Source organism: Pleurodeles waltl, chromosome 5, assembly GCF_031143425.1.
Source record: "Pleurodeles waltl isolate 20211129_DDA chromosome 5, aPleWal1.hap1.20221129, whole genome shotgun sequence".
Classification (NCBI taxonomy): Eukaryota; Metazoa; Chordata; class Amphibia; order Caudata; family Salamandridae; genus Pleurodeles; species Pleurodeles waltl.
In genome coordinates, this window is record NC_090444.1 from 747,531,132 (window position 1) to 747,552,637 (window position 21,506).

A 21,506-nucleotide genomic window follows, 5' to 3' on the forward strand; every position below is an offset into this window, starting at 1 on the left:
TTTCGGGTTAAGCCATGGCCTGTTGGCGGTGGCATCCCCTTGGCCTTCATTATCTTCGAGTGAGTCTCCGCGGGGCATGGTTTACTCGCGGTTTGCTGTGTCTTCGGCTGCTCACTTTCGGACTCGTCCGAGTCCAAATCTCGAATGGAGACTCTCTCCTCTTCCGCAACGTCTATGTTCTCGCCCGGTGTCGACGCCATCTGGAGTCTTCGAGCTCTTCGATCTCGTAGTGTTTTCTTGGATCAAAATTGCTGACAGGCCTCGCAACTATCCTCCCTGTGTTCAGGAGACAAACAGAGATTACAGACCAAGTGTTGGTCTTTATAAGGATACTTTGCGTGGCAGTTGGGGCAGAACCGGAAGGGGGTCCTGTCCATGAGGTTTGAAGATGGACGCGGTCGGGCCGACCCGGCCCCGGTGGAGAGTGGACGCCCCGAAAGGCCGCCGGAGCGCTTCTTTCTTCGGTGTCGATGTGCTAACACTCAACCGGTACCGAGCGCGAACAATACCGTCGAATATTCCGATAACTAACTAACTTTTCCGAACCGAAATACGGAGCGAAGAGGAACACGTCCGAACCAGATGGCGGAAAGAAAACAATCTAAGATGGAGTCGACGCCCATGCGCAATGGAGCCGAAAAGGAGGAGTCCCTCGGTCTCATGACTCGAAAAGACTTCTTAGAAGAAAAACAACTTGTAACACTCCGAGCCCAACACTAGATGGCAGGATAATGCACAGCATGTGTATCTGCAGCTACACATGCCATCGAACATATATATATATATATATATACACACACACACACATATAACACACTTGGCATTTCCTATGCATGGAGCTGAGCTAACCAACTTCAAATGTTGAAAACTAAATGATGGGATTAGCATGGACTTCACCCTACCTTGGGAGTGCCTTTTTTATCTGGTGGTCAGAGGAGAGGGAATGGGTTTTACAAGCACCATTTCATTCATCCTTAGCGTGTCCCATATATTTGGTACTTGATACTAGACCTCACACAACCTGTTTTCTCTTGGAAGACCAATTAAAATAAGTCTTTGGCTCTACATTTGTGTCCAAACATAAGACGTAAGAAGTCTATTATGCTGATGAAATTTAGGGGTGCTTATTTGATGGGAAGGCTGTTTAAGATAGAAACACGCCTAGGGAAAATCACAACCACTTTTAGAGTATTAATTTCTCCACAAATACATGTTTAGGTTTTGCCATCTTCTTTGTTTTATCTATGAGAGGATCTAGGTATTTAAACCTTTTGGAATTCTGATTATTAACATATCAAACAAACATTTTATCAGGTAAGTTAGATATCAGCCTTTGCTCAAGAAAATGTTGAGATGATAGTTCTCTTTGTATTCGCAATCTCCTGACAATGAGTTGCAGCACACTATGAAATGACAATGTTGGCTCAGAAAGGTCAAAAGTGTGAGATTCATGTAAAGAGGATATCAAATTCCAATTTCTGTCCTTTTATCCTGTTGTCAGTACTGTCATTACAACAGCTAGTGGTTCAATGGCTAAATCAAATAATACATGGTGATATTGACAACCCTGTTTTGTTCCTTTGGCCAGTGAGTCAGTAATCATTCCATTGGTACTAATCTTAGCAGCCCTTTCCCGATGCAAGAAAAAGGTGCATCTAGAAAAGTGTCTCCAGCGTTCATGTTCTTCCAAGTGCGCCACAAAAAAAAAAGTCCCTATGATGCTATTTAAATGATTTTTCCACATCTATACTCAATAGCACATTTTGAGAAGCTCTGTGTTTAGTAACATACAATATATCTAAACATTAGCAAATGTTATTGTTTTACCATAACTTCGTGCAATCAAACCAATTTTATTGCATTCTCTGGTCTAGAAGACTAGATCTTGGGCAGGATTTTGTAATCCACATTAATTAATCAGAAAGGTCTGTAGTTCATACATTCCATCAGGTCTTTTGCATGTTTAGGTATCAGCACTGTTGTTAATTCTTTAAAGCTTCTAGAAAATGGTTCAACATTGGTTTACATACATTCTTTTAAGAACCACTCTGCCTGGGTTTCAGCCCTTTATACTTTCAACCAATCAAAGTCAAAGCTTCAAATTACATAGAACAGGTTTAACAAAATCAATGTAAGAACCGAGTGATGATAAAAAAAGAAGAATAACCATTGTTGATGGTTTAACAGTAACCATAAGTGGTAGTTGAGGAGAGAATCATTGAAAGAAGAGGTAAAAATTAAGGGTGTGAGCGGGGACTTAGGTAGATAGTAAGGCTGGAGGATTGACTGTTACAGTATGGTAGGGGAGTGCATAGCCCAGAAAGGAAAGAAGAGATGAAGTAAAAAAAACAAGAATTCATTTTTTTTTTAAGGATTATACCAATGGATGTCCACTGGAGGTGAATAACCAATCTCTATTGCAGCTTCCGTGAAGGCTTGAGAGGCTTGAGAGACTTCAGTGTGAATTTATAAATTTCCAGAAATGAAACACACAAATGTTTATTTTGCAGACACACCAAACACACCCAACCCAACATTTTATTTGTGCAGTGCCTGTATCCCACATTCCTCAATACTTTTGAAGAAGATGCTGTGTGCAGCTCCCAAGATCAAAGATGAGCTTTATATGTTTTCAGAAAATCAGAGGATTATGAAAAGCTCTAAGATGAAATGGATTTCTATTTCAGAGTATAGCGAGTACAATGTGAAAGGCTCAGACTACCATTTCACCTTTCCGGTCCTTGTAACAGAGTGAAAGCAGATTGAGAATGGAGAGGACATGAAGGGTGGAAATGTTTGAAATATCCATCCAACAAAAATAGGTTGTTACTATTGTGTGCAGGATATAGATATTTTCAAAAGGAAGCAAATGTAGCTCAGCCATGGCTGGAGTAAAATGCTTATATTTATTCAACTCAGCACAATTATTCCTGTCAGATCTGGTACACATTGAAGGTGTTTTGAAATGCTGATATCTTCTCTATTTATGTAATTCAAGCAAGTCTGAAAAAAAACATTTGGTGCCTGGTTATTGAAGAGATTGCCCAAAAATGTAAGGGTGTGTTTCAGAAATTTTAAATTAAATAAACAGTTTATGATAACAGTAGTAGGCTCTGCCACCATCACTAATTTGTGGCCCATCATAATCCCCAGCTTTTTCAGGGCTCCATCGGTTTGGGACGTTAGCTCATGGCTCTGCATTCCATAAAGTGCAATCAAAAATATTACGTGGTACCACAGTTTTCAGCAGACTAAGCTTAAAATATATTGGTGACATCCAAAGTCTAGTCATAGTCAAGCACTGCACCAGCAATTGCATAGGAGCCTTCCAGCCTAATTTGAAGTCAACATGCTCTCTCTATTCATCAAGGTGTATGTGCATCAGCTTTACCTTAACCCCCTAAGCCCAAATGATTTCTTTAAGAGGTAACCCTTTTGATATCAGGTATTGAACTGTAAAGTTGCTAATTTCTGATTCTAATAAATGCTTTATAAGAGATCAGGTATTAAAAAAATGTTTTGAGTGAAAGCATTTATGTAGACAGAATTTGAAAGGCTTTACAGTTGATCAACAGGTTAAGAATACTGGTTTTGTGTCCCTACAGTATATGTTTCCCTGCGTGTTGAGAATAACAACCGAGAAGGGCTGAAAGGTTTTAAAGGGTATTTAGGCATCTCATTAATTATGGAGTAACAATAGGTTTGCAATTTACAACTCTAAGTATTAGAGCCAAAAAGCAACATTTTGATTGTGTTCTATAAGATGTAAATTATACAATTACATACATTAATATTAAAACTAATTACAATAATAAATCAGTAATTAGCTCAAAGTAACAATTAACATCCTCATAGAATTATTAGCAAATATTACATGAAATATTGTGATAAACATTAATATGAATTCATACATGATGAAAAGTATTGGGAACAGTATGATTATATTATCAATGAGTCCAAGTTAACCTCATTGAATTAGTACATATTATTAAAGCAAACCATATAAGAACAAGTATTCCACAACTGAAAAAGGAGGAGACAAAGTTGGATATGATAATACAAGGATAAGAAGTGTCAGAGAAGGTAGCATCTGGAATGCTGTGAATATTATGGCGCAGCTTTACATTTATATGTGATTGCAGGTGGGAGGGGGCTTAGATGGTTGCACAGAGGACTAAGATTATCTGGTTTATATCCGTTTGAAAACCCAATAAAAAATAAAAAATAACAAGTATTGCAAATCCAATAGGTATGAGCTCTAAAAGGCAGAGTTGGTGACTTTGGCAATGCTTTTTGTGATTTCCCCACAGACCACACAAGCTGTCTGTCACAGACAGCATTGTATACAATGCTCCATGGAGCCAATCCTTGTTCACGATTGGGTGGCTTCTCTGTCAGCCTCACTTACCTTGCTCTCATGTGTGGCTTTTCTTAATTTTTGTGTTTTAGCTGCCAAGAGGTGGTTTTTCATTTTACCATCAGTAGTTTTGACATTCATCCTGCTCAAAGACAGCATTGCAAACAGAGCCATGTTTAGACAACACTATTTTGCCTCATTTCACTGTCACCTAGAAAAACTGTAGCTTGTTTCTATTGCATGCATGCACATTTGTCAAGATATCTGTGCAGACATGGCTGGCAATCTTGAAATGGATTTTCTATTAGAAAAAAAAACATTCTGAGATGACCTTAATGTGCATGCATGCACCAAGACGCATCCATCGTGACTTATGAACATGCAAATATCATGGAGCAGGTGGCCATTTTTAATATCCCAACCCAGCATAGAAGATAGCATGTCATACTGAGATATTCAAAATATTAAAAAGTAAGTGAAATTAAGTTAAGCGAAGCACAAAAGAACCCAAGTTGCCTGGCAGTGTTTCTCTGCTGCTGGCCCTAGTAAAAATGAATAAATAAATACAAATAAAACATTTGTGCATGTGGAATGCTGAGTAAACAGCATCAGGAAGAGGGGTGTGGAAAAGATCACACAGAACACCTGGAGGAGCGGTGTAAGTGCATAGAAACTTCAATAAAGTGCTAAATGTAATATTTAAAAGTCTCCTCAATTATGCAAAGGCAGGATACAAAATTATGAGCAATGAACTAATTCAAAGCTTGCTTTAACTATACATTGTGTATTGCAAACAACAGGTCTGCCAATAGACAGCAAAAGTAGCATCTAGCCAAGAGCCAAAAATGGAAAAACATGATGCTGGGAACCTACAAGAAAAGTTACTTAAAAAGTGGATACCATTATGGAGGTACACAGGTATCAAGTTTTAGAAGTAATGTATGCAAACTAGAAATATCCAAAGTTGGGAGGAAGTTGCCAAGGAAAAGCAACTTTGAACAGAGTTCTGTGGGACAATGCAAAATCAAACCAAGGATTAGCTGACAAAACAGGGGAGCCTAAGCAAGCTCATTTGCAGATAGTGACTTAAAAAAGATAAATCAAATACCGTTATTAAAGTATGAATTATCAACAACAACAGCCTTACCAAAGTATGGGTATAACTAAAACTGAACTGTTACAGAAAATGCTACTTAAAACTGGCATCTGTACTATCCTATGCACTAATAGTCAACATCCAAAAGAAAATGCACAACTTTGATAAAGAAAGCTATAAAGTAGCATAGAAATTGAAATGTTAGAGAACGAATGAGTCATTAGCTTGCAGCTAAACGAGGTACGGTTGCATTAGCAGAGGTGAAAGTGATGAAGCAGGAACAACGTATTGAGATCCAGATTGAGCGCAGCTTTTCAATGAATCAGAAAGCAATACTGCGCCTGCCAAAAAAGATAATAGATTTGTGTTAGAAATGGGGTCTCTAGCTGGCAGTCAGTTTGCACTCTGTCCAAGCAGGGAACCCTCACTCTAGTCAAGGTAAGGGAGTTACATTCCTCACACAACCCCTGCTCACCCCTTGGTAGCTTGGCACAAGCAGTCAGGCTTATCTCAAAGTCAATGTGTGAAGTATTTGTACAAACACACAGAGTAACACAGTGAAAACCTTAAAAGTGACCCAACACAGGTTTAGAAAAATAGCCAATAATTATTTAAATCAAACAAGACAAAAACGACAACAATCTAACATACACAAGTAAAGCTATGAATTTTTAAAGTAAAAAAGAGTCTTAATCCACAGAAATCAATAGATGTGTTGCTTTTACACAAAGTACCTGGTTTGTGTCAAAAATAAAGCTAAAATAGGGCAACATTGGGTCCGCGCAGGTTTGCTGTGGTTTTGACACCCAGTGCCGATGCGAGCAAAATTCTGGCGCATGGTTGTAAAGAGCTGCTCTGCGTAGGTGATACGTCGATTTTTGTAGCCACACACGGGTGTTGCATCGATTTCCCTGCTATGATGCAGGTGGTGTGTCAATTTTTCAGCAGCGAAGCAGGTGCTAAGCCGATTTTTTTCCCGTACAGCTCCTGTGTGTGGATTTCAGTCTTGATTCCACCAGCTTCTCCTTACAAGGGCCCATGAAGTGGTTTACGCACCACTTGGCGGGGTAGGAGTCTCAGCAATAGAGTTCAGGTGCTGGCAGAGGAAGTCTTTGATGGCCCTGAGACTTCAGAGCAAGGAGTAAGCTCAGTGCAAACCCTTGGAGACACTTCACAAGCAGGAAAACACAGCAAAGTCCAGTCATTGTCCTCTCTCCGGCAGAAGCAGCAACTGCAGGCCAACCCACCAAAGCATACTCCCAGGCGCAGGGACAGTACTCCTCCTACAGCTCTTCAGCTCTTCCCCTTGGCAGAGGCTCCTCTTGATCCAGAAGTAATTTAGAAATCCGGGGTTTGGGTCCACTGCTTATACTCTTTTCTGCCTTTGAAGTAGGCAAGCTTCAAAGGAAAGTCTCTGTTGTGCACAAGATCACAGACACACCCCAGGAGGTTAGAGATTGCATTGTGTGAGGACACGCAGAGTCCTTCCAGTTGTAAGTTTCAGCTCAGGAGAATCCTCCGGATATGCCGGCTACACCCCAGCTCCCTTTGTGTCTAGAGGGAATTCACAAACAGCCCAGTTGTCAGTCTGACTCAGACGTGGATTCCAAAGGCAGGCACTTTCTAAAAGTGGCATTTTCAAACTGGCAATCTGAAAAACAACTTTACCAAAGATGTATTTATAAATTGTGAGTTTGGAGACCCCAAACTCAATTTCTCTATCTGCTCCCAATGGGAGACTGCACTTAAAAGATATTAAAAGGCAGTCCACACAGTGAAAACCGAATTTGGCAGTATTTCACTGTCAGGACATATAAAAGACATCAGTACATGCCCCACCTTTAACATACACTGCACCCTGCCCATGGGGCTACATGGGGCCTACCTTAGAGATGCCTTACATGTACACAAAGGGGCGGTCGAATTGGCAGTTTAAAACTGCACACACAGACACTGCAGTGGCAGTCTGAGCCATGTTTACAGTGTTACTCATGTGGGTGGCACAATCAGTGCTGCAGTCTCACTAGTAGCATTTGATTCACAGGCCCTGGGCACCTCTAGTGCACTTTACTAGGGATTTACTAGTAAATCAAATATACCAATCAAGGAAAAGCCAATTACACATACAGGTTACACTTGTACTTTAGCACTGGTCAGCAGCAGTAAAGTGCCCAGAGTACCAAAAAACAGCAAAAACAAAGTCCATCACACAGTTAAAACATAAGAAGCAGAGGCCAAAAGACAGGGGAGACTACATCAAGGATGCCAGGTCTAACAATTTGTAAATAAATCAAGAGGAGCGCATTATAAGGGTGAACACAGGGTTGAATAGTCCTCTCTCAGTTAAAAAAAAAAAAAAGGTTATGTATGCAATATCAAGTTTTTTCACTATGAATCATGCACTTTTCCCTTCTTGAAAATGCATTATCAAAGCCTCTGGAGAACACTTTCCCAACAGGAATCGACCAGGGATGGATTCAGAAGTATAGGCAAGAAAGGTGACATTTAGGGCCTGATTACAACCTTGGCGAAGGGGATTACTCCACCACAAACGTGAAGAATATGTTGCCATATTACAAGTTCCATTCTATCCTATGTAACTTGTAATATGGCGGACAGGATATCCATCACGTTTGTGACAGAGTAATCCCCTCCATCAAGGTCGTAATCAGGCCTGTTAACGCAAATTTTAATGAGTTTTACTATATGAATATTCATGTGTTTTGAGTGTAAGATTTGCACAGAAAATATAATAACTTAGAGAAAAATAATGCACACATTTGAAGGTGCGCCCTCCTGAGTGGCCATCAATGTTCACAAAGTATATTTATTAGTGCCTTATTAATATGAAATGACGAGCTTATCTTTGAATTATGTAGTACTAAGTCATATTAAGGGTTATGTATTATGTATTAGCTTTATTAATTGAAGGCTTTAACTTAGCGCAGTCTTGGCCTAGTTGCATGGCCTCATGTCAAGCTACATTTCTTAGGCGTTTAATGAAATGTCTGCTTAGAGAATTAAATTGTGATTTTCCACTGTACTGTCTATGTGCCGTAGCTAAAAGTATTTCTCATGAGAACTGCTTGCTAGAAGATGCTGTACTAGCTAATGCAACAATGTTTAATGTGTGTAAGACTGACCTTCCCAGGAGGAGACAATGGACCCACTGACTAGAGTATAGGCGAAAACAATATTGTTACCTGAGGAGCCGAATGATGGGAGCGGGACAAAAGGAGCCAATCATCGACATGTGAACCATGTACTAGTAGAAATGGAGATCTGAAGTTTTAGTTTCATTGGACAAAGTGTGAACATGCAATTCCCTGACCAATTAGGATGTGGGAAGTAGTTTTAGGAAATCTAACTTAGCCAGACTGCACCAGGAGAAGATGCAACATTTCTTTCGAACTGCCCAAAGAGCCACTTTGGCCATTACTTTTTTGATCGTCTTGAGAAGAAACATTCTTAACTTTACTGATTAGAGACTTTTTCCTTTCTGAACTTTGATGCTGAATCCTTATGCCTTGCTGACCAGACTGATGTCCTGATGACAAAGGCTGTCACAGCTTTCTGAACCTTATTGAGGAGAGGTATACTGACTATGATCATGTTTGCTATGTCTATTTGCTTTTATTTCTAGGTACCAACCGTTATATTTTGATAGAGCCATAGTTAGATGTTTTTACAAATTTGTGTTAACTAAATTGTTTTGCATGAAGCCCAAACATGGTAATCTAATCTGGTGCTAGTTAGGGAGCTCACTGATGAAGTTCGCTATAAGAAATAACAGCTGATGTCTTTTCCTTGCTGAAACTAAATGTATGTAATATCGTTTGCGCAGTTATTCTTGTTATTAATCTGTACTGTAACTTTAGAATGTTTAGTAGTTCAAGCTTTGAATAGATTGCATTCCCTTGCCCCATTAGACAGCCAGTGTTGTTTCTGTATGTTTATCAATTGATTTTGAAATTGACTACAGTTACATTAGCATTGTTAATATAGGGAAATACATATTCTAACTTTTACATAAAGGTGTGGTTATTCATGACTAAAGGATCATGGTGTGTGACAATTTCTGACTACAACTGATTACTAATGTTATTGATTGGTATTGATTATTGATCTGCATGTACGGGATATATGGTGGGAAAAACTCGAAGTGAGTCAAAAGGTTAATCGACCTATTCGCGTCTCCCTTGTAAGTCTACTTATTAAGGTCTGACGCTTAGTGAAGGGTGCATGGACAACATATATTAACAGTCATATCAGGGAAGGACTCAATCCTTAGATAAAAACGGAGTACGAGGCATCATTGAAGGATTGAAACCCAGGGAGAATGAAACAAAGAGCAGTGATGAAAGGCGAGAATCACAATAAAGAAGAGTTGTTGAAAGTAGTACTTTTTGTAGTCACAGTATGTGGGGACCGTGACCTACAGGGTAAAAGAGGAGGATAATGAGAGATCTGCCCTCAGACATGGAGAGAAAAAGGTTAAGCTGCAACAGTGGAATTGCTGGATCACCTGGGAAATCCAGGCACTGTGAGGATCACAAGGTTCCTTCCTATCAGCCATCGGGGAAAACTAGGACAGGGGCCAGGATCAGGGCAGACTGTGAACACAAGAACTATGTTTCCAGAGTAAACAGCGCCCATTGCCTCCTAAGGTATTAGGCACGTACTGCCTGCTCCTTATCCTGTCAGCAGGTGCTCAGTCTTGGACATTTGTCCTCCACGGGAAGAAGCTTTGTCATTTAAGGTCCTTAAAAGGTTGGTAAAGGACTTGTACATGTCAATGCATTGAATTCTATTACTGCCATTAAATTAGAGGTAGAAATATTGTGTAATGTACTGCTCGTGGATTAGAAAGACAGTGAAATAAATGGGAGCTACACTCTGACAAAGGATGTTTCTGTTCGTTCAGCATTTCTCATTCCCCAGCATCAGCCATTTGCCAAAGCGAGCTGGTAAAGGGGAATGGAATGTGAAGCAATGCACATCTCCCCACATTCCTTTTAGTTCAGCAAGTTCTGCCCCTACCCCACTGCTAATGGTGAGAATAAAATATGCAATACAATTTAGGACATAAAACGTGATTGTCAAGCTAGGCACAGCACACATGTGGGTATCCAAAATGAATGTAAATGTGTTGAGATTTCAAATGAAAGGCAAATGCTATTGAGGAACACAGCAAAAGTAATGTTGTGCCAATAATTAGCAATATAGCTAACGAGACCACAACATCTGCAACTCCATTTCTGAGATAACATGTGAAAATCAAGGTAGACAAAGAATAAAACTGGCAACCTACACTGGAGGCAAATGTGTTGAGATTTCAAAAGAAAGGCAAATGACTGTGATGATCAAGGAGAACCACACTGCAAGGAGCAACACGAGCTAAAATGATGGAAAAGGTTAGTTAGCCTGCACCTGAATGGTGATATTAATAAATTATCACCACTCATAAACCTACGATGGGAAGTGTGTTTAATTAGTGAATAAATGCTGCAAAAGCTTAAAACTATTTCCTGATTGATCTCTCCTCTATTCATGAAGAGAAGTTTCTTTTAGCTGAGAGCGGACACATCATTCACCCATCAGGTATCCAAAACTAAATCCTTACACGCATGCACTGATCCTAAATATAGAGTTGCTGAAATGGAGGGGATATGAATTGAGTTTAGTAGAAATATTCACAGTTTTCAATTCACCGGGCCAGCAGCAACTAAATACTTCTGTCAAAGTGTCTGTAATAGTCAAGTACTCTGACAGGTTGAGAGAAGAGAAATGCAGCTCCAAAGCAAAGTGCAAGTAGGCCGTGCTGCGAGAATCTCCCCGACACCTGAGCATCAAAAACTTAGCATTGAGGAGACAAAGGTGTCTGCGGGAAACCTATGGTGAGAGGATGCTGCTGCCGCCATCTTATGCGATGGTTGCTTGCCGCGGTAATAGCGGGCACCAGGACTTGAATTAGTATTTACGATGGACTGTCGGTGGCATCTGAGGGTGGGACCTCTGAATGCAGAAAACATCAGCAGAGCTGTGCGGAGATGGTGCAGGACGCCTTATGGGACGTAAGTGTTAGCAAGGACTAGAAACGCTCTACGAGAAAGCATAGCAGCCTCAAATGGGCATATTAATATTTCAGAATCAAGCTGCGTACTCACGTCTAAATCTGGAAGGAAGTGAGGGAGGGAGTGCGTTGTTAAAGGTCATTATATTTGTCTTAACCAGGATAGTGGGAGAGACTCGTGACTGTTCCTTCCTAATGTATCATAAAAACCTCTTTATTTTGTTTTCTGTGTTTGTAATAGAACACAATTTACAGCACTTTCTGTCGACATTTTGAAGGACAATATTGAAAACAATGTTTTCTCTAGACATTACGGACCTAATTCACAAAAAACAGAAACACTGACATTTTCTCATGTAACGTTATATATATATATATATATATATATATATATATATATATATATATATCACTTTTTTTAATTCACAGAAAAATCCTGGGAAGCTGTGACTGGCAAATCCCACCAAAACATACACAAGTATTAAAAAAGTACATGTGGTAAGTGCACATCAGCAGAGGTGTAACTGTGTACCCATGTGCACTTGTAACTACTGCCTTTTTTTAACCCACTGGCAAAATATTTTTTGTTTAATATGGAAAAACCTATCACCAATTTTAGCATTTTCATCCCCATTCATACTCTCGTTAAAGATTTGCTCTGCCCTGAGTGGGTTAAATCCCTACAGTATTCAGGGTATGAACGTTTCTGAATGCCCATAAATGTCCAGCTTTGTCACTGTTCTGCTACTGAAGCGTATACATCCCTTCTCTGAAGCGCTCCCAGCTAACTCCTTGTCTATTCAGTACATTACACTATACTGGTGTAGTATGATGTGTGAGCCAATCCACTTAAGGGCTTAAATTCACATTTTGTGAAAATAAAATTTAAATGTACACCTTTACATGGAAGTATTTGCGCCTGTGTTCAAGTGAGGTACACAAATATCTTTATGAATCAAGTAATCCAAGTGCAAGGATAAGATAAACTGGGAAGGCATTCAATCAGATACATTTTCAATACAAAACTGAAAAATGAGAGCTTCTTAATAAAATAAAGACAAAAACTGTTAGAACTGGGGTCTCTATTTGGCAGTCAGTGTGCAACCCTGTCCAAGTAGGGACCCTCACTCTAGCCAGAGTAAGGGAGATACACAGCTCAGATAACCTCTGCTCCGCCTCTTGGTAGCTTAGCATAAGCAGTCAGGCTTATCTCAGAGGCTATGCGTAACGTATGTGTACAAACACATATAGTAACCCAGTTAAAACACCACAAAAGGACTTCACACTAGTTTAGAAAAATAGCCAATATTTATCTAAATCAAACAAGACCAAAACAACAAATATCCAACATACACAAGCAAAGATATTCATTTTTAAAGTAAAAAGAGTTTTAATCAATAGAAATCAATGTATGCATTGTTTTAGCAAAAAGTACCTGGTATGCGTCAAAAATAAAGCTGCACAGGCGAGCGTGCATCGTAAAAGCAAGCAATGCGTCTATTCTTTTCTTGCAAGTGAGGCTGTGTGTCGATTCTTTCTCCGCTGGGCAAGCAATGCATCAATCCTTCCTCACAGGGAAGGGACGCTTCGATTTCCGGACAAACAGCCTCCGGTCCGTGCGGTGATGGTGAAGATTTTGGCGCCCCGGGTTGGTGCACGGAAAATTCCGACGAGCTGTGCGAAGGGTCCACATTGAGAACAGGCGTTGCGCCAATTCTCCAGCCGCAAGGCAGGTAATGCATTGAATTTTCAGCCGCGGAACAGGCGCTGCATCGATTTTTCTGACACGCACCTAGCAGTGTGTGGATTTTCCCATGCAGGTTAACAGCTTACACTTCTAAGGGCCAGGGACTGGATTTGGCACCACTTAGCAAGTCAGGACTCTCAGCTGAAGAGCCTAGGCACTGGCAGATTAAATCTTTGATATCCCTGAGACTTCAGAACATGGGGCAAGCTTAGACCAAGCCCTTGGAGAAACTTCACAAGCAGGGGTTCAGAAAGCAAAGTCCAGACCTTTCCCTCTTAAGGCAGAAGCAGCAGCAGCAGGCCAGCACAGCAAGGGAACAGGCAGAGTGGCAGGTCCTCCTCAAGCATCAAGCTCTTGTCCTTGACAGATTCCTCTAGATCCAGAATTAATCTAAAATTTTGGGCTCAGCAGTCCAATACTTATACTCATTCCTGTCTTTGAAGTAGGCAAATTTCAAAGGAAAGCCTTTGTAGTGCCTCTTACTTGCCCTGCCCCAGACACACTCTAGTGGGTTGGAGAATGTATTATGTGAGGGCAGACACAGTTCTTTCAAGTGCAGGAGTCAGCTTCCACCTCCCACCCTAGCCCAGGAAGACTCATCAGGATATGTAGGACACACCTCCGCTCCCTTTGTGTCACTGTCTAGAGTGAATTCACAAACAGCCCAAATGTCAGTCTGACGCAGACGTGTATTCAGTAGCCAAGCAGAGGCACAGAATGGTTAAGCAAGAAAATGCCCACTTTCTAAAAGTGGCATTTTCAAACAGACAAGCTAAAAAACAACTTTACCAAAAGATGTATTTTTAAATTGTGAGTTCAGAGACCCCAAACTCCTCATCTCTATGTGCTCTCAAGGGGAAACTGCACTTAAAATATATTTCAAGACAATCCCCATGTTATCCTCTGGGGGGGGATAGGCCTTACAATATTGAAAAACAAATTTGTCAGTATTTCACAATCAGGACATGGAAAACACAACAGTATGTGTCCTACCTTTTAAATACACTGCACTGTCCCCATGGGGCTACCTAGGGCCTACCTTAGGGGTGACTTAAATGTAGTAAAAGGGAAGGTTTGGGCCTGGCAAGTGGGTACACTTGGCAGGTCGAATTGAAGGTGCACAACTGCGCACACAGACACTGCAGTGGCAGGCCTGAGAGATGTTTACATTGCTACTCATGTGGGTGGCACAATCAGTGCTATAGGCCAACTAGTAGCATTTGATTTACAGGCCCTGGGCACACATGGTCCACTATACTAGGGACTTACCAATAAATCAAATGTGCCAATCCTGGAAAATCAATTACCAGTTTCTTTTACACAGAGAACACTTGCACTTTAGAACTAGTTAGCAGTGGTAAAGTGCCCAGAGTATCAAAACTAGCAAAAATGAATTACAGCACAGGGTCTAAAAACAGGAGGTCTGAAGCAATAAGTACAGGGAAACCATGCCAAGAGCTGCCAGGTCTAACAAAGACATATGGTAAAAGAAAGCTCACAAACAAATATTACATTTCTAGCGCCTATGCTATGTTTCTTTATTGTGGTACTGAGGGGTAGGAATGGAGTATCAAGTTGTGGCATATCATTCAAGAACATGCATAAAGGGCAGCTGATTGCACTGTGTTAAGTCGGATGAGGGTAGATGTATGTGTGTAGTGAAATCAAGAGTTTACGGGAGATCATGGAACAAGAAATTGAAACAAATTATTTGATTTATTGTAAAGCTAAATTAGATGTTTGACTTACTTGTGCTTTACCATGCGCCGTATTAGGTGACTAATTCGAGAGTTGTATAAATAAGGCATCAATCGTTCCAGGGGATGCATTCGCGATTTCATGGTTATAACTTTTATGTTAAGGAGATCAGCAAGCCGTACAAAAGATTTCATGCCTGCATTTGAAACACAATATTTTAATAAACACAGAGAGATGCCATCAACTGAAACATTCAGCCAACATTACCCATAACCCGATTCATAGTAAAGTTAATCTGTTAATTCCACTCACCAATATAACCCTTCTGCTCATCATCAGAGACTCTCAATAGAAGCTCCCTGTGAGAATTGCTGATATCTGGAGCAACTAATTTCACGAGCCGGTTCCACTGTGCTTGCTTAATTACAAACTCTTGTACTTCTTTGACCTTTAGAATGTTGAAGGCATCCACCATCTTGCGATGCTTCATGTAAGCCATTTTACGAATTTCATTCTAGAAACAAGGGGCAACACATAAGGTTATATATGTTTTTTTCTTCTTTCTTCCTTCCCACTGTACTACAAATGTTTTGTAAGAATTTCGAAGGAAATTACATTTCTGGAAACAAATAACTTTAATTTGTCTTCCATTATAATTTTGACATTATACTCTCAATCTCATAAATATTTCCATGCAGTACATACATTATTCTTAAGCACTTTATTATTTTTAGCAGCCTGTAGATGCTGATTTATGGTGAATTCCACCAAAGCTCACTATCATGTATCAGCCTGTGGTTTACAGATTCCATTCAATAAAAGCAGACTTTTAGTTTTACAAAATCCATTTATGTGCACAATGGTGATGGAAAGGGCACTCTAAAAATACATAAGAACCAATACTAATATATAAAAAATATACATTCTTTGCACAAGATTGTTCAATGCACAACTTATACAAATTAATATTCATCCATTTTCAAAGAAGATTCACCATATTGTAGGCTGGATAATTGGAAAGTGAAGTTCATAGTGCCTGACTTAAAGCACAAATTAAGTAATGTACCTCTCATCCGGGGTCTTGATCTCTGTATTGGCTCACAATCGGTCAATAAATTTATTCCAATTCTCTTATCTAATCAGGAAAAGGAGAGAAAAGGGTTTGTTTTCTCTTTCCATGTTGCACTGATTTCTATATGGCCAAAGTAAACTCAGAGTCCTGGGCTCTGAGTTCAAACGGCGCGGAGCATTATCAGAATCTTGTGATGTAGCACACATGTTAAGTGTGAAGTGTGTGACTGTTTTAGACATTCATGTCAGTATTTTTTGGTATAAGAAACAATGTTACTGGTGCTGACACTGATATTATAACTGGTAATGTTAAGAAGGCGTATATATTGATGAGAAGCTGTGTTGTTCTTATCAGTTAAGGGCAGAATAGCTTGGCAAAGGTAATGAGTCTTCAGCAACTGCTGTACTATTTTGCCAGCTTGTCTGTGATTCTGGCCATTGCACTGTTTAAGGACTTTATTCTGCTTGATTCAGTCTGGAGCTCCAATAGACACATAGTTGCTCTATGTTCAATCCAGCTCCCCCCACTGGAAGCTAGTGTCGGAAGTTCCAGATTATAAACTTTACTATATTACAGGCAAGCTGCAGTGGGTTCATGATGTCCATGGCCTTGAGGAGATTCCAGTGTCTGGATGGACTTGCTTGGACTTGCTTCATCACTTTGTAAATGGAGATGGCATAGCTCTCCTTTTTGCTCATCTTGTGCTTCTTCCTATCAGTCTAGGGCGACTTCGATAGCTTTCTTGGAGCCCCTCTTGCAAGCAGGAGCAGATTTCGCAGGATGGTTTATGGCTCATCCTCACAGGATACTGAAACGGTGAAAGCAAGCGTTTGCAACAGTGAGCTTGCTGGCTCGGTTATTAATTCAAAGAGCAAAACATGAAAGCTACCTTGATTATTGAGATCAGCTAGATATTATTGGAGTGAGTGCTTAAGGAAAATTTATTTAGAAGGAGCATACTGTTCCAGACTCCCAATCCAGGATCTACCCAGTTTAGATGGATTGAGGCCAAGTACTTCCATAAATGGATGAGGGAGTTGGAACAATAGAAGGGTTATATGAAACTGGAGTCCTCAGACTGTTCCCCGATCTTGCACAGACTAATGACATTCATACAGGTCAGTTCTTGATGTAGAGGAAGATAATTAGGGAAATGAAATGGACCAGGAAAAACAGATAATTTATCCTATCCACACACAGAATTTTACAGCTGTTTGTGTTGAAAGAGGAAAAGTTTCTGCTGCTACAACTTTATCTGGCACTCCTACAAATGTTTAAATGGTGATTTGAGGACTTCATAGAGAAATGGTCTTAGAACATAGCCAGAGAGCTGGGAAAGCAAACTGCGCATTAACATTTAGTTTCACATAAAGAAGTGTCCTAAACCTTCAGGTTCACATTGTTGCAATTCAATATTCTGCATAGAAATTATCTCAACATTAAAAGAGTTGGCAGAGTATATTTGCTTGCCACACCCGTCTGCCTTAGATGTAGTGCTAGGAAAGCAGGATTTTATTGTGTATTATCGCACTGAATACCAGGAAAGAGTGAGTGATATTCTCTTAAAGATGACAGAAACAACAGGATAAAGAACGCTGAAACATGTCTATGGAGCTTAATGCCCTGAACCGAGAGAGACAAAAGTTAACTCCAAAAGTATAGATATTGCTTCAAAATGGGAATCTCGATAAATCGGAAGTCAGCCAGGGCTCTGGACATTACACACTTGTGAAATGAAGTGATGAGGTAGGTGGGTCTGGAGAGTGTAACACTGCATGTGGAAAAAGATAGGTGTCGCAAGGGTGCCAATAGTTCAGATCTGGGATGCATTGGCTGTTTGAACTCGATTTCTTAAGGAATGATGGCAAGCCTCCTTGAACTTTCAGAAACAGAGAGAGAACAAACAAAATGTGTCCCTAAACATAGAGTTGCTCTCCTTGACGCCATGGAAGAGTGTCATACTCTATGGCTTAGAACTGCAGCTAGACATGGAAAATCCCTCTTTTAAACTGCCAGCGAAAGGCCTCATCTAGGAAAGGAAAAAACACTCACCCCAGGTCATCTAGATGGTATTATCCTCCATAGACGAAGCTAATCATTTTGCTGTAATTCCATTTCTACAACACAAATTATTGGACCAAAGGCTAAAGACTCATGACTGTTTAAGTGTTCTATAGTTTGCAGCATTTGTTATGTCCACTGCCACAACTCAATTGGTGACTACTACTGCAGAGACAAAATGGAATGTTTTTCTATTGTCAATTGTATTAGTGCTGATCTTTCTTTATGTAAGAGGCTCAATGGGCATGAGGTTTCTAATAAATAAATAAATACATTTTACACTAATGTAATTATCTAACAGACAGTTGAACTCAAATATTAAATGTTTTTTAGATCTGGCATAAAGACAGTTATAGAGGTCTGGTAGAGTTCCTGTAACTAAGAAAATGTTACTTACCATATGAGCATTTGTTCATAGCTTGCAGTGCTGTAAATTCACATGCTCTGCAAACTCCTGCCATCTAGTGTCAGGCTTGCATGTTTCCAAGTTGTTTTTCTTCAAAGAAGTCTTTCAAGTCACTACGTATATGGTGACTACTCCCTTAGTTGCCAATACCCAGGGGGACCAAACTCCATGTTAGACAGTTTATCACAGAGCGAATGAGAGTAGTATGGAATTGTGAATAAACATAGTTTGGTGCAAAAAAAAAAAAGTGTCCAGTAAAGGAAGGTTTCTGTGATCACAGCCACATGCTTCAAGAGAGGAAGGTGGGTGCTTGTGAATCTACATCACTACACACTACAAACAAGTGCTTACTGGGTAACATTTTCAATTCATAGTATGTGTTGCTGTAGATAGCCATGTTCCTGTCACCAAATGTTGGGCTTGGACATTTACAAGTTGTTTTGTTCGAAGAACAAATTCAAGTCACAAGGTACACGTGTTATGGACATATAATACATACAAAGCAGTTTTGCATCATTCCCCTCCAGCTGTTATCTACTGGAAGCCTCATGCACATTTTGGATCATCCAAAAGCACTAGCATTCAGTGTTTGGAGTTTGAGTCATGCTGAGTAATAAAGTACTTGCTCTTAACACATGAGCCCGCATCCTGAACCGGCAGGTGTCAACTGACAAGGGAGTCTGCTGCTTCAAGAGACAGTTTGCAGCAGCTTGCAGCTGCACTAATAGCTGTACCATGTGGGCAGGGCGCCAGAGAGAAGTAGGGAACTGTGGTGCCCATTTCACGTCACAAGCGAGTCTCCTTACCAAGCCCCAAAAATAATAAGTCACGCCCACCAAGGATGGCCTTGTGTAGTCAGTCCCATTATGGCAGGCACTGGGGCTTCTTTATATTCCCGGGCATAACAGTCTGTATTGACAGAGAAGAACTCTTTGGTATAATGTACTGCACTGTTCACATAAAATAGAACTATGGAACTCTGCAGCCCATGCCTGTGATCTGCAGCATAGCGAGCTGTGGATTTAGCCTTCAGAAGCCTTGAATAGGAATTGGAGACAGAGAAGATGAGGGGGGCAATGCTGTCTGTCTTACTGTGGCTCGTGCCTTTACAGTGGAACTGCGTAGGGTATGCGCTAGCATTACTGCAGCAGTAGGAAAAAGCCCTTTGCAGCTCCTGTGTAAGGCAAAACAAGCAATACCATATGCAGAGCTGCTGCTCTCACCTTTACACTAGAACTGTCTAGAGAAGCGGTTCTTAATCTGAGATCCACGGACCTCCATGGGATGTGATTTTTTCAGAAATGAAATAATTTTAGAAGATTAATAAAGTATATATAGATAAAACAGAAAAATGCCTTATGAATGAGAAGAATTTAAAACTGGAGCTAAAAAATAAAATTCGTTCAATAAACATTGAAGTACAGCAAATAGAATCTAGGGCTAGATTTACAAAGAAATGTTGCGAGCAAAATTGTTGCACTGCATCCCATCTGCCGGATAGAGCAGAACTGCGCCATATCTTCAAATGGCAAAGGTCTGCTCTATGCATGTGCTGGGACAGTTTGTCCCACTTACTGCCAATGCAGGCACCCATGTGCCACAGTGCAAAGTGTTCTATGCATTTTATCCCCTGTGTGTAGCTGTCTCCGACCCATGTTGCACACCGGCCACACTCAGCTTTGATGTATTTGAGATATCATCACTTCTAGCATCACTAACGTCATTTGAGAAGTCATCTTTGGTGTCATGTGTGATGCAATTAACAGTGCCTGCCTGAGGCAAAAGTTACAGTTTGCGTGGCTAAACATAAGTGTCAAATATCTGTGTTGTTTTAGGTTTTGGATCTTAATTATAAGGTTGATTTAACTATATGTTTTTTTCAAGAAATTTCTGTGTTTTTTAAAAGAACATGCTAATAGTTTATGTGTAAATTAAACCATAACTAACTCTTAATTTGTTTCACTTACTGTTTGTGTTTTTTAAGACATATTTAATCTAAAGATCATATTTATGGATTCCAGTATGCACAGCACCCAGTTCTGTTCAAAGGGATGTCCACATGGTCCGGCATGAGGCCAGACACTTTGCCCATCTTCTTTGGAACCAATCCATTTAGCGCATGGCCGCAAGAGCTGATGGATGCGTCTGACCTTCTGTAACACATGGGGTTTACTGTGGGATACACCTCATGTCCATGATTCTATACACAATACACTTCAGCTTTATTATTTTTCCAGCTTTGAAAATGAAAGGGTTATTCAACAATGGATACCATGATGCATATGAAAGTGAGGAAATAAGAAGACAGAAGTGAAGAAGGATTTTTTTTTTTTTAACCAGAACTTGTGTTTTTTTCTGATTTTCAACAAACTTTGTCACTAAGTGACTACTTGTGAACTATATGAAGGAAAATGTAAGAAAATCATGGTACCGGACACCTGTGTCTCCCCTGGAAAAATGCTACATCGAACATTAATACTGCCATCCATCATGTGGGAGGCAGTGGCACAATTTAGTTGACAATTAGAAAGTTTTCTTAAACTGAGAACAGCACAGTCCTAACAGCTGCATGGAGTGCTTGTTTTGGGTTTTTGTTCTTTTACAATGGAATGCTCTCTTTATAACACCCTATGCACATTTGTTATTCAGCTGTTAGGTGCATATTTACAAACGATGAGAAATATAGAATTTACTGTATAGGTCACTGCCTATTATATAGGCAACAAGAGGCGTTTTAAGGCATGAGCAGAGTTGGCATTTGTCTAGGGCTTCCGCCTTCCAAAGGGGAATCCCCGGGAAAGTGGAACATTTCTGAACTTAGTCACTTATGCAGCATTTCCTGTGTTTTTTACTGTCAGCTATTGCAGTGTCCCTCTCTCCCTAAACCAAAATGGCAAAAGCTTTCTTTCCCTGGTCAGAGCTCCCCATGTGCACCCAGACATGTGGCAATGAAAATGGGCAACTCCTCCCTTGTGGTCACTCTAAAGCAGTTCTAG

At 40.2% G+C, this 21,506-nt stretch overlaps 1 protein-coding gene across 1 annotated transcript in view; it reads right to left on the bottom strand.

The window, feature by feature from the left end:
* The window catches only part of LOC138296005 (two pore calcium channel protein 1-like), a 538,306-nt gene that overhangs the window by 185,487 nt on the left and 331,313 nt on the right, over window positions 1-21,506 (bottom strand). Inside the window, exons 9-10 of the mRNA XM_069234709.1 lie at window positions 15,284-15,485; window positions 15,023-15,167 (exon numbers count right to left, since the gene is read on the bottom strand). Coding sequence (XP_069090810.1) covers window positions 15,023-15,167; window positions 15,284-15,485 — 347 coding nt within the window. The remainder of the gene's footprint in view (window positions 1-15,022; window positions 15,168-15,283; window positions 15,486-21,506) is intronic.